The sequence below is a fragment of the Tarenaya hassleriana genome, unplaced genomic scaffold (genome assembly GCF_000463585.1).
Source record: "Tarenaya hassleriana unplaced genomic scaffold, ASM46358v1 Cleome4, whole genome shotgun sequence".
NCBI classification, from domain to species: Eukaryota; Viridiplantae; Streptophyta; class Magnoliopsida; order Brassicales; family Cleomaceae; genus Tarenaya; species Tarenaya hassleriana.
The window spans coordinates 773,311-786,923 of NW_010966881.1; the positions used below are offsets into that span (position 1 = coordinate 773,311).

Consider the following 13,613-nt stretch of genomic DNA (forward strand, 5'->3'; position numbering starts at 1 on the left):
CATTCATTCCCTTTTGCGGCCCACTACAGATTGTTTATTTATTTGTTTTGGTAAAACCATAACCTTAATTAAAGACAAATATGCCTAAACTTCTGAATTCATATATATATATATATATATATATATATATATATATGCAACATGTACATAATCCATTAGATTTTCGAAGAATTTGGGGATATGTTATGTTACTACGTACACATAGATACACACACACACATACATGTATATATACATATATGTATGCATATTACGCCGAATATTATTCTTTTATTCCTCAGACGAGAACATCTGCATAAGCATCTCAATACATAACACTCGAAGACACCAACACAAGGAAAAACAAACGCAAAACCAAAAATTAGAAATGCAAAATCAACTCATATATATATGTGTATATATATATATATATACATATATATATAGAGAGAGAGAGAGAGAGAGAGAGAGAATGGGTTATTACATAATATAAGGGTAATAATCTGCTGATTCCGAGGGGAACCGAAGCTTGCCAAAGGATGGAAGTTGCCCTGCGAGGGAGAAACCCGCTGTTTCAGACAACGGCCTTCAACCTTTCTGCAATCTTCATCGCTCCATATATTCAACACCACTTACACACACACATACATACATATATATATCATTAGCTATCAGGTTCTTGTGTGTAAGTATATATTGTTTCTGTCTCTTTGGGCCACTCCCCTCACGAAGATCTTCGCCATTGATATTCTTCTTGAAGAAGAAGATGAAAAGATAGGGGAGTGGCCCTTTTTGTTCTGTGGTGTTATGCGCTTAAGAGAGGGTTTCAACTGAGGAGGCTTATTAGGGTTCTTATAGCCTCTTTCCTTTTCTTTTTTTTCCCTTTTGTCTGTCTTTGGTCATGGAGACAATTAAAAGAGAGATTGAAACCAATCTTACACAAGCTATAGTGTTCTCTCACTTTTCCCCTTTCTTTTTCTTTAAAAAAACTATTTTTTTCTAAAGATGTATATAATGTTAATATATATATATATATATATATAATGTTTAGTGTAAAAATTATATGATAAATTTTTTTTGTTTAAATTATATATTTTCAATTTAAACGATGAAAGGATTCTATTTATCAATATGTAATTCATTTCCAATATAAATAAAGATGGCAAATATATATCCAAGATATTTTTTCTTCTAAATACAATGTAATAAACTCTATAGAATCTGAAACTATAAGTGTGAGAAATATAAGATTAGGAGGTATTTATAAATGTTTTGTGTTAAATATCACCCAAGGAAACTATATAATTGTGTATATATTGGTGTAAATAAAGGGAATATAAACAAACATGATGTGTTACATTGGTGTAAAGGGAAAGATGAATTGAAAAAAGAAAGTGGGAAATATATGTATACAGACGGAAATGTGGGATGTCATGTAAATGTGCTTTTGGTATATATTTGGGATCTTCCATGGAATATGCCATTGCCATTACCAAACATGCCTTTTTCAAACACCCATTTCTAAAATGACATCAGTCTTTTTCCCTTTGCAGAATAATTATTCCTATTAATTTTATGATTTTTTTCCTCAATGTTTTTTATTTTTATTTTTGGTGTAGGTCCATGTCGTTTTGCAATTTGTGTAGATCTCATTGTGATCTCATGCTAATGTTTGAAAACAAATTATTGATTGGTGGATGTGTGAGGAAGCATTTCTTTGTCTGTATATAAAATGGTTATACAAATTTATTGTTATATAGATCTTATAATAAAAAAAGAAGCAAATTCTAATGAACAAAATGCAACCAAAAAGCGCCACTGTCCAAAATATTTTGTATTGGTACAGTCAAAAGATATACATATTCTGATATATGTTTCCATTATATAACTAATTTAGAAATATATATAAAAAAAAAATAGGTAGCTTTTATAGCATGAGCTAAAATTAGATGCTAAGGGGGGAATATCCGGTTTGGTTCGGTAAATGAGTGGTTTAACCAAACCTGATCAAATGGTTGATTGTCCTAAAGCGGTAGAATTCATAATTTTATTTTTAGTGGGGGTTTAATTAAAACTAATATTTCCATTTCCATTTGTAATTTCTCATGCCAGATTTTTTATTTTTGGTTGGGCTTATAATAAGAATGTGTATGTTGGGATCAGTTCAAATGGGTGTGTAATTTCTCATGACATTTATGGATTTCCAGGTTCGACCCATTTATAATTTCTGATTATAATTACAAGGCAAATAATTAGAAATTGAGAACATGGCTCATGGGTAATTTGGTTAATTATTATTTCGATCATACCAAGTTGGATAACATATAACAATATAATTGAATTCGATATAAAAATCGAAAAAATTAAGTTCGAATCGAATAGAAAAATATTTTTTTAGAAAAATAAACGTTTTTATTAATACAATCCAAATTTAAACTGAAATAATATAAAAACTAAATAATTATACTACCCAAAAAAATTAAAATAGTCAAATTTTAAATAAAACGAAATAAAGGAATTCGGGTATAATCCAAATAATCGCGTTATCAACGATTCGGTCCAATTTAACCGAATTGTCAAATTTAATTCAAATTCTAGATTTAATAGCTTGTGTCTAAAAAATATATTCGATTGACTTTTATTTTATATTCAAATGAGAAAAACAATTTTTTGAATTAATTTTAAATTCGAACTGAATTCAATTTGATAAAAACCATTTTAGATTCAATTTAAATTAAATACATTACATATTATTTTGTTTGTGCCGGTTCGAGTTTCTAAAACCGAACCGAAACCGCCACACCTAGAAACAAGTAACACAGTGATCCTTCACAATCCAGGACATAAAAAAATCACAGTGATCAAATGACTTATCCCTACAGGTTCCAGACAACAACAGCATAAGAACATTTGGATCGAACTCTACCACGACGGAACGAGTATAAAGACGGGCAAGGGAGCGAGATCGGGATCGAGAAACCAGTTCCCCGAGAAAAGACGGGTCGATTCTTTTAAACGTAACTACAACAAGCCGATTTCTCGGCTGTTGAAGAGGAGGAAGCAGCTTTTGCAGCATCTTGTTTAGTGATCTTGATGGCCTGTGGCTGCAAACAATAACATAAACTTCAGAAATGTAACGACTAACGGGTAAAATTTATAATCTTACAAAACAACGATCTGATGACGTTTCTTGCCTCAGCTTTCGAGTCGGTTTCTGTCAATCTTTGTTTTATGTCTCTTGCGATAGAAAGGAAAACAGACTCCACGTTGTAGTTTGTTTTTGCACTCTGCATCCGTTTCAATCACATCGGTTATCTCGATGTTTTCCCCGTTAAAGAAAAAAAACCCCGAATGAAAAATAAGGCATGATGTTCTTCGTTTTTCTAGCTCACCGTCTCAAAGAATTGGATTCCATACTCATCAGCCAATGCTTGGCCCTTTGATGTCGGGACAGCCTGCAAGAGGAGGAGGACGATGCAAGCATCAGAAAACTACTAAAAAACTCGACTAACATCTGAACGTCGGTGAAAGTACGCAGCTTGTGATTACCCTTTTGCTTTCATCCATATCGGCTTTGTTACCGACCAATATCTTGTTGACATTATCCGAAGCATGCTGCTCAATATTCTTCATCCAGTTCCTAATGTCTGATTGTTGAAACAATTGTGTTAGCAAGAGGCCACGCAACATCTGTTTGTTGTTATAAAGGACGTGAGCTCGATCAAACAGCAATAGACATACTATTGAAGGACGACTCATCTGTCACGTCGTATACGAGCAGAATACCCATCGCTCCCCTGTAATACGCTGCATCAGAAAACGGGCCGAAACATCTCAAAGAAAAGCCACAACAAAATGGATCAATGGTGAGAAAGAAATCAAAATAATCGGTTTCACGCTTCTTAGTATATGGAAATTCCGGGAGAGATAAACTAAAAGTTCGATAGATGCATATGTAGAGAGAACACACGATTTTCAGGACCCGTGATTCAGAAGGACCGAATCGAGTTACCTGTAGTGATAGTTCTAAAACGTTCTTGTCCGGCAGTGTCCCATATCTGCAATTTGATACGCTTCCCATCGAGTTCAACAGTTCTTATCTTGAAATCGATCCTGGAAACGGGTGAATCGAAATCACACAAACTTTTTTTGAGATACAAGGCGAAGAACAAGAAACACAGCCATTGGCTGGAAGAAAGAGTATATACCCAATTGTGGTGATGAAGCTTGTGGTGAAAGTATCATCCGAGAAACGCAGAAGCAAGCAGCTTTTTCCAACACCTGCAAATACAAGTAAGAATTTGTCAGAAAGAGGCGAAGTAAGACAACAATTCCACGTCCACAAATTTTCTCAAATTACTTTTTCCAACTTTATTACCAAATTCAGCATGTAAAGAGAAACGAGCTGGATCGGTGCTTGTTACTTGGATAATCCTTAGGTTTTCCGCAAAGTCCTATCAGCAAGTGCCCTGCTTCCATAATTTTTTCACGGAGAATAGCTAGGCATCAATACTTACTATTTTGACTCCCCACTACAAAATCAAGACCAGATCAAAATCACTCAAACCCTAATTCAGATTGCAAAGCAGGCCCCAGAGATGTTCCACGGAAGATTTTCCATGAGAAAAAGATGGAACACCGCGTGCGTCGTCCCAGTGAGTTCATTTCTTCAGAGGATGTATATACATACATATACATACATATAGAGAGAGAGAGAGAGAGAGAGACCCACCGCTGTCGCCGATGAGAAGGAGCTTGATGAGATAGTCATAGTCAGTACGAGCTCTTGCCGGGGCAACCGCCATATCAGAAGGGCAAGTTCTTCTCTTTCTGGGCAAAAAGCTGAGCCGAGATCTAAGTGTTTCTCGGGAAACTACGTTTCCGCCGAAGAAAGAAAATTTCTCCGGACACGGAGAAAGGGGAAGCGAAAAGGAGGAACTCTGCACAGCCGCTGAAGCAGCCTGATAGCTGCTGAAAACTTTTTGGTGGACAATATTTTAATCTATTTATAGTTTTACTCTTTAACTATGGGAGTAGTTTCATTCGAACCCCAGACGTTTTATATTACGCAATAGAGCCCCCCTAAAACATACGGAATTAACGCAAACGCCAACAAAAATTACAAAATCAATCAATTTTTATGGGGAAAAAAGATGAATGAAACAAATGGGGTCCTTTAAGCAATTTTAGAAAGTTTGTGGGGTTGGAATTTATGGAGGTTTAACGAGAAATGAGCGGGGAGTAGTAATCCTGTGACGCAGGTGTACGTGAGACAGCGTAAAAATAATGGAGTTCTGCTGAGCTGTCAATCATATATTGGTGGGAAATGGATGCTTCGCTGTATGTGTGTTAGTGCTTCCAGCGAAGTAGGCCGCCAATCCGGACAGAGGCTCCGTCTACGTACGTTCTTTTTTTTTACGGCTGGGGAGGCACGGTCCTGACAAAGTCAGACTCAATATGTTCGTCCACATGTTGTCCTACGTACGTATAAATATATACATACACCCACATACACGTATTTCACGGAGAAAAGGTCATCTAAAAAAGGACAAATATTCCGATAGATAGATTTCATAACCTAATTTGTGTTTCAGTAACCAAAATCTTCCAAGGAAATAACAAAGCATACGGATCAACTAGGAGACTGAAGATCATGATCCATAGGCCTAACTTTGTATAAACATAACATATAATTCGAAGGGGTGAAATTCCTTCTTACTTTCTTGCTCTGGGGAAATAGGATGAAAAGATGGGCCATTTCCATTACCATCTCGGAGATTCTCATCTTAGCAAGACATGGCGGCTTCGAGAATTCTCTTGGCTTCGGTGTTGGAATCAGCTAACTCACCTGGTGTCTGGCCAATTGAAAAAAAAATGTCACTATAAACACGGCATTTGTGGAGTAACAAACCTTTTTAACTGTAGACCGCTACTAAATTCAGTTAAACGCGATTTTCAGTGTTCCAGATTTCCTATAAGTTGCCATTGATGGTAAAAAATGCTTCATGTTTCCTCAAATTTGGAAGTAATGGGCTTAGTTTTCTTGGATGGTATTGGTTGGAGAGTGAGCTTAGGTTTTTAATTGTACCTTGCCATAAGAGTTTGTCATCCTCGGTGAAGCCCCAGAAGCCAGCAGAAATCTTACCACATCCTCATGCTCGCCTCTCGCGGCATGATGAAGAGGCTGCCACGGTAAAACAATAAGAGAGAGAGAGAGAGATTTGAAATCGCCATGGCCTATCTATTGAAGGAATACTTACAGTGTCACCTTCTACATCAACTGTCTCTAACATCCTCTTCACGCAGTCAGGACCACTGGCTCTGTTAATAATAAGCTGTACGATCTCTACAAATCCTGCCAAAGCGAACACTTTGAACCAAAGACTTGCCAGCTTATAGTGAGACATATATCAAGAATTGTAGGCCCAAGACCAACTTACCCCCTGCGCAAGCATCATGCAGAGGGATTGCTCCATCTTCATCCTTGACCTCCACATTTGCCCCTCTTTCAAGGAGAAGCTACATCAGAAGTGTCCACTCCATTAAGAAATTTGCAAGTCACACATGAACAAAGAAACGAAATCGTGTAGAATTGCTCTGTCAAATGAAATCACCGGCAGTAAGAAGAACAACCTGAACACAAGACAGGTGACCGTATAGAGAGGCCAGATGAAGAGCTGTGTCTCCATCTTCAAGGGGTTCGTCAACACTACCATCCAAAACATCTACCAAATCAGAGAAAGATTAGCTGGGAAGTAAAACATCGAACCACTGAGCTCAGATAATGACCATACTATGTTCCAAGAAATTCATCAACTTTCCCAACAAAACTGAAAACATCTGGATATCCCCCAGTCATTGATACAAATGAGTGCCTTGTAATATTTTTTCTAATAATTAGAAAAATTGCCCTCAAACATTCTAAGTTACATCATCATTTTTCACATCAGACTGCATTATCTGTGAGGTACATTGCAGCCTAAAGCAACAAATTGCCAAGACAATAAACAGGAAACGCATGGCCTGATAAAACATGAAAACAACAAGCCTGAGACTATTAGAACTCTTCATATAGCATTCTGTTTCCGATGAGTCCAAATTGAGAAAACACTATAGATTATTTGAACTGGGCAATTCGACATTGATGACATGGGAAACAGAAAAAACTTCATCATTCTTAAACATCTCTGTAGACTCTCCGGATCTACTGCAAAAAACATAACTATCAAACCGTCCAAATTATGCTCAAAAGTATCATATACTCAAACAATCCACTAGCATATATGGTCAACTATAACACATACAGCAATTTCAATGCGAGTATGAGAAACATCTGTAACAAAAGCAAAGAGTAATATGCATACGAAGAAAACAAAAAGCCATACGCATGTGAAGTCACGAGTCGACAAAACCCTAGCAAAGCCACCTCAAACGAAAATCACTAGAATTAAAACAAATCCGAGAAAAAATCACAGAAGCATAAGAAGGAGATTGGAGTACCAAGAGCGGAACGTAAGCCGACGACGTCGCCAGTCTGAACGGCTGCAGCCAAGTCACGGAGGTGCGGCGGAACATCGAGATCGGCGTCAGAGTCAATACCGTTTTCCTCGAACAGAGCGTTCTCTCCATCGACATCTTCTTCGTCTACCAGACCATTGCCTCCCCTCGGAACCGCCATTGACGCCGTCAACAATTCTCTCTCTCTCCTTCCCTCCGCTCAGCGAAATTCACCGTCGACGAAGGCAAAACGGCGAGGACTTATATATGGGCCTAAAGGCCCATTATAAAAGGGCATGGATCTTTAAAGGCCTCACTTCTTAAGGCCATCAAATCCAACAAAATAACAAAATTTATATTAGTTCATACAATGCATCGGACCGCCAAACCGGTTTAATGAACCGAACCGGTTTGATGGGATATGCGGCGGCTAAACTAAATGTAATAATAGTCTTGAAGTGAAAGTCATCGTCACATGGCTTCTTCCGCTAATGAAGGAATTTCTTCTCCCAAAGTCAAGTATAAACACATACATACATATATATATATATATATATGTATATATATAGTCAATCATAGGCATTTTACATGCATGGAAATTATCACGTTAAAATGGATAATTTATAAAATTGATGAGAAAAAAAAAACAAAATCTTGTTTCACTTTCTTGAGTATCTCGTGAAAGCAACTCAGCAAGAAAATGTTGGAGAATGCATAAGAAACAATCATGTGCATTTTTAGGGTGAAAAGAAAGACACATAACAATAAATTAATTATTTCAAAGAATGAATCTATATATTTCAATGTTAATTTAACAATTAATGTGAAATAAATTGCGATACAATCGATACAGAAAATGATGACTAAGAAGACTACAAGTAGTAAAAGAAAAGGTACACCGAACTATATAATATATAGTTAATAATGGCAATCAACCGAATAATTCATGTGGCGGCGAAGACAAGAATCTGATCCTTGGACGCAAATGTGAACTTTGGTTTGTCTGAACGATCATCTTCCGGTGCCGGAAGATTCAAATCCAATCCCAGAAAGTTTCTTTGCCTCTTAGATTCTTCACGACTAATTCGATCTGGCGAACTTTCCGATTCTCCGACCGCTGCGTTTGCGGTTGCTGTTGGAATGCTTCGGTGTCTTCTCATGTGACCTCCCAAGGCTTGTCCTGAGGAAAACTCGGCCTTACAGATCGAACACTCGTGGGTCTTGTCTGTTTTCTTGCTACTGCTGCTAGTTACTTGCAGAGAAAGAAACCTGCCAAGAACTGATTGATCCGATTCTCTGTTTTCTCCAACTGCAAACGCAAATTTCTTCTCACCGCTGTTGAGATCGCGTCCAGCGTTTGGACCGGTCTTCGGCTTCTTGTGACTGGCTCTGTGCCCACCTAGGGCTTGAAACGACGGGAAACTTCTGTCGCAAGTTTTGCATTGGTAAACGCCCTCTAACCCTAACCCTAACCCTAGGCCAGCCTGTGACGAGGTTGAAGAAGGCGGGGTTCTCCTGTTGCTCAAGAAACCCGGTTTCTGAGTCTGATGACGACGATCGCCGTTTCTTTTTCTGCCTTGTGCCAATAGCATCAGACAGTTCGCCATGTCCTCGTCTTCATTTGCCGCTCCTTTAAGAACATGTTCAGTACCACCGACCAGTTCCCTCGTCACTTCTTCTTCTTCTTCTCTTTCTCCCGACAACTCTCCAGCGGCGGCTGCGGTAGGAGGAGAGGCGGTGCGTTGGCGTTTGGTGCGTTTGCGTTTGATGGTTAAACGCGCGATATCGCCGCCATCTTCGTGAACCGTTGTCATGGTGAAATCCTTCTGTTGCCAAAGAATTCGTGGAGACGTTGTGCAGAGAGAATCAAGAAAACTGTTTTGTGTATTTATGGAGAAGTATTAAGAGTTTTTCGGGTTTCGCTTATCCGTGCGTAGATATATATATATATATATACATACATACAAACACAGGCACACGTACAGATTTATAATGTGTCTGTACTGTTTGTCTACACACTGGCACATATATACATGTATGTAGAGGTGTATATATGTGTGTGTGAGGAGGGAATTATGAGAGAAGGGGATAGGGTGAGAAATGAAGCAAAGAGATGACTTTTGGTGAAGGATTCCTTACTGGAAGTTTTGGTTTGCAAGCCTGGAACCACTCGTTTCCCTCTTGTTTTTCCTTCCTTATTTTTAATGTTTTTTTTATATAATAATAATAATTTTAATTTTCAATTCTAATATGCTTTTTTCTTTCATTCACTTGGTTCGCTTGTATATTTTGGACCAAAATAATCCTTGCTAGTTGTTAGGATGAAATAATATGCACACTGGTTTATTTTTGGATTTTAGAAAATTGTATTATCAAAACGTTAATCATACCATAAAATAACATAAAAAAAATATTTGAATTTTAATAAAAAAAATATAGAGATATAGTTAATATTAATTCTCAATAATTTTTACAAATTAATTTAAATTATTATCTGTCCATAACCATCACCATCATTCCCTAGATCAAATCTACGTTTTTGTCCGTATTTAAACAACACTGAATATATTATTTACAACCACAAAAGATTAACTATTTTAGAATTGTATTTATTGTGTATATAATTTCATAGCGAATAGCGATTAAACTTAGTCTTAATTAGTGAGGCACTTTGTGTTCATTGAACTTGCCAAAGTTTCAATTAATTAACTTAATTAATTGGAAAGAAAAAATAAATCTAATTTTGAGTATGAGTAGTTCATGTGCAGTTGAGCCAACCCACAATCTCACAATAAGATAATCTTTGTACTAAAAAAAGAATATAATATAAAGTCACTCCAAATTTTGCGCCTCTTTGTGATATATATATATATATCATTATATCTTTTGGTCATGCATGCAATTATTTGATCAAATCATTACAATCTTGTGATTAATTAGCTAATGATTTGGGTTCGGTGAACTATAAGCCTTGCCTCTTTTCATTTTCTTAAATATTTCAATCAGAGGATTATAAATATCTACTGATAAAAATATGTTTCTCGGTCTATATGTATATAGTAATTAGTTTACAAAATCACTTTTATTTTTCTTAATATTAGAGTACACGGTCCGTTAGATCCTTTTTTATTTTGGTTTGGTATAAAAACTTGAATAAAAATTAATATATATTCTTTGTGAATCAATGACTAAAAAAGATTTAAAAAATTATTTTAAATCCATTTTCATCTCCCAAATTCATTAATTAAAAAGAAGCTATTAATATATTATTAATAGATCTAAATCTTTTTTTTTTTACGAATCTATAAAAATGGCAACAATAGATTAAGAAAATTAATACTAATTATTAAGCTAACAATTAATGAACCACCTCTCAATTAGGCATTTCAATAATCTCGTGAACGTAGAATTCATCCACATGCTCATAGTTGAGGGAACATGTTTCATTATAGATTTTAATGACTTTTTGAGATGAAAACTAATGGATGGACCGACATAAGATTATGCCATTGTCCCGTGGTACATAGAATTCATGTTCCCTTCGAATGTATTGAGCTATCATATATATATTCTATTTCACATTTGTGTCACTTCAACATTGTCCCATGTGTTATGTAAACACAGACATATTATATATATATATATATATATATATATGTGTGTGTGTGTGTATATAGCTAAATAGAATGATTAATAATAGAGGATGACTTGAGCGTACATAATTAGGAGATGTTTCTCTGCTTTTGGAAGTAACAAAACTACGTACAATACACACCGACAAATTATTATAATATATGCTATTGATTATACTCTATGGACATCTATATTTCACTTATTAATTTCATAGTTCGACCAAAAAAAGGAATTTTGTAACTGCTATATTTTGAACATATTATAAAAGCCCGGAAGATTCGGGGGAATTTACGAATCCTTTGCATTGGGATTTTGGCCAAGGATTTCTGACATACATACATACATACATACATACATACATACATACATACATACATACATACATACATACATACATACATACATACATACATACATACATACATACATACATACATACATACATACATACATACATACATACATACATACATACATACATACATACATACATACATACATACATACATACATACATACATACATACATACATACATACATACATACATACATACATACATACATACATACATACATACATACATATTTATGTATAGAAACGGATAGAGGGAGAGATAGAGAATGACTTGGCCGCCAAAAGAAGAGCTAACTTGAAAACAAGCTTAGCTTCACTACTCACTCTTAAGCAAAGCATATCCTTTCCCTATAACTATTCTTTAATTCATCTTCAATCATCATCATCATCATGCCAACCTTTTTTCTTCTGTTACAATGTTATAATTAATGCCATACATGTATATAGGTACTATGTATATATACACACGTATGTATTTTATCGGTCGTGATAAATTAATGGTGAACGTACTTGTACTCTTAAAGGTTAGCTTATTTAATTGTTTGTATCTATATATGGTTTTGATTTGGGATATTTGAAACAATACAATCTGAATTAGGAAATATATATATATATATATATATATATATATATATTATCTCTCAAAGATATACAAAAAAAGAAAAGAAAACAATCCAACCTCACCTTGGATATGTAATCCTACCTGTTTGGACAATAAAAATAATCTAAAAATTAGAATCGAAAATGACCTAACCGATATCTAGGATTAAATACTATAAAGGAAAAAAAGAAGATTATGGAAATTTTATATGTATTTAATTATTGAAATGCTCCATTGAATTTCGCGTTAAATAATTATATTTTTTTGGAGAACCATGCTGATATCCAGACTAATTTCGAGATTGAAAACAAGTTATGTAAGTAGAATACACTATCTTCCTCAACTTTAGCCTCAAACTAGGGGTAAGACAAACGTTTTACATTTTTATTTTACCAATTGAACTACCCAAATTGGATGCGATAAGTAACTATATAGTAGTGCACTTTGTACTTATGTGTTTTGTTTAAGTTGAACCATATATTTTTCATGTTTTGCATTCATGCGTGCACTAAATATGAATGCATGCATTAATATGATGAGTTATATTCGGATCCCTTTATTTCCATTTCATAAAAATTATAACCATTCGATTTTTTTTTTATATCGATGTAGAGAATATCGAAAACCCAACGTTGAAAATATGAAATTTTTTCTGCAAAATGTATATAACAATTGACTGCAAACATCAGAAAAATTTGCAAAGCCGACGGAATTTTGGTATAATCTCAAGTAAAAAGAATGGTAGTATTAACGAGTTTAACGAAAAATTTTAAAATCTTAATAATATTGAAGTGGTTAATAACATTGTAAATAGTCATAAATAGTATGATTATTAAGAAATGAGAGTTTCAAATGTTTTCTTTAAACTAAAAAAATTCAAAAATGGTAATATTAATCGATATTGATATAAAATTTTATAAAAAGTTCACAGAAAGTTTCAAATTGCTTGTAACATTGTAAATTAATCCGAATGTATGCACAATGACAATCCTATGCGGTTTTCATATGTTTCTCATTTAAGACGATACTCTTTTCAAAGACAATCAGCGGTTGCGATTTGCGTTTGGCGTTTGCGATAGGCGGTGGAACGCAATCTGAGGCATTGTGGTATGGTATGGAGGAGCACTATAGATAGAAAGTCAAGTTGCCAAAAAAGTTTTTTTTTTTTATTGGGTTCTTCTTCTCTGAATATTCTCCCTTTTCCTTATTCTTCTTAGTTATATAAAGTCTTTCTTTTTTGCAACTTGTGATAATGCAAAGTCGTAGAGAAACTTATAAGAAGACTTGTATTATGCCAACTTTTATCTAGGAAAAAAAAAATGATACATTGACTCATTTCCTAATATCTTGTATAAAGATTACTAAACTTGAATATTAATATATTATTTTATTCAAATTGTGTTTAGGGTTTAGGGTTTTTTTCAATCTGCAAATATGTTAAACATGAAAATTGCAATTATCTGGTATCACCATTTTGGTTTAAACATGCAGAGTTAGAATTGAAACGAATCGATTAATTTTAAAAACGGATCAGATTTGATATTATT

General features: G+C 34.8%; 3 protein-coding genes across 3 annotated transcripts; all 3 read right to left on the reverse strand.

The window, feature by feature from the left end:
* Positions 1–2,681: 2,681 nt before the first annotated feature.
* Positions 2,682–4,940, reverse strand: LOC104823229 (ras-related protein RABE1d). The gene is made up of 8 exons (XM_010554695.1): positions 4,712–4,940; positions 4,188–4,260; positions 3,992–4,092; positions 3,721–3,786; positions 3,529–3,626; positions 3,372–3,434; positions 3,174–3,266; positions 2,682–3,083 (listed from the first exon to the last, which is right to left on the reverse strand). The coding sequence occupies exons 1-8, from the start codon at positions 4,782–4,784 to the stop codon at positions 2,991–2,993; spliced, it is 660 nt and encodes a 219-aa protein (XP_010552997.1). The 5' UTR covers positions 4,785–4,940; the 3' UTR covers positions 2,682–2,990.
* A 576-nt stretch (positions 4,941–5,516) lies between these two features.
* On the reverse strand, positions 5,517–7,721 carry LOC104823230 (BRCA1-associated RING domain protein 1-like). Its single transcript, XM_010554696.2, has 6 exons — positions 7,480–7,721; positions 6,613–6,704; positions 6,420–6,498; positions 6,240–6,334; positions 6,068–6,163; positions 5,517–5,834 (listed from the first exon to the last, which is right to left on the reverse strand). Exons 1-6 carry the CDS (start codon positions 7,655–7,657, stop codon positions 5,766–5,768), a joined length of 609 nt encoding a protein of 202 aa, XP_010552998.1. The 5' UTR covers positions 7,658–7,721; the 3' UTR covers positions 5,517–5,765.
* Positions 7,722–8,313: 592 nt separating this feature from the next.
* On the reverse strand, positions 8,314–9,471 carry LOC104823231 (zinc finger protein ZAT5). The gene has a single exon (XM_010554697.1). The coding sequence runs from the start codon at positions 9,288–9,290 to the stop codon at positions 8,421–8,423; it is 870 nt and encodes a 289-aa protein (XP_010552999.1). The 5' UTR covers positions 9,291–9,471; the 3' UTR covers positions 8,314–8,420.
* Between the last annotated feature and the right edge of the window lie 4,142 nt (positions 9,472–13,613).

Coding starts and splice junctions, on each gene's coding strand:
- LOC104823229 (XM_010554695.1), bottom strand. CDS start 4,784: ATGGCGGTTGCCCCGGCAAGAGCTCGTACTGACTATGACTATCTCATC. Junction 4,261..4,711: donor CCTTCTCATCGGCGACAGCG/GTGGGTCTCTCT, acceptor TTGTATTTGCAG/GTGTTGGAAAAAGCTGCTTG. Junction 4,093..4,187: donor AGCTTCATCACCACAATTGG/GTATATACTCTT, acceptor ACCCGTTTCCAG/GATCGATTTCAAGATAAGAA.
- LOC104823230 (XM_010554696.2), bottom strand. CDS start 7,657: ATGGCGGTTCCGAGGGGAGGCAATGGTCTGGTAGACGAAGAAGATGTC. Junction 6,499..6,612: donor GTCACCTGTCTTGTGTTCAG/GTTGTTCTTCTT, acceptor CTTCTGATGTAG/CTTCTCCTTGAAAGAGGGGC. Junction 6,335..6,419: donor GCATGATGCTTGCGCAGGGG/GTAAGTTGGTCT, acceptor TCGCTTTGGCAG/GATTTGTAGAGATCGTACAG.
- LOC104823231 (XM_010554697.1), bottom strand. CDS start 9,290: ATGACAACGGTTCACGAAGATGGCGGCGATATCGCGCGTTTAACCATC.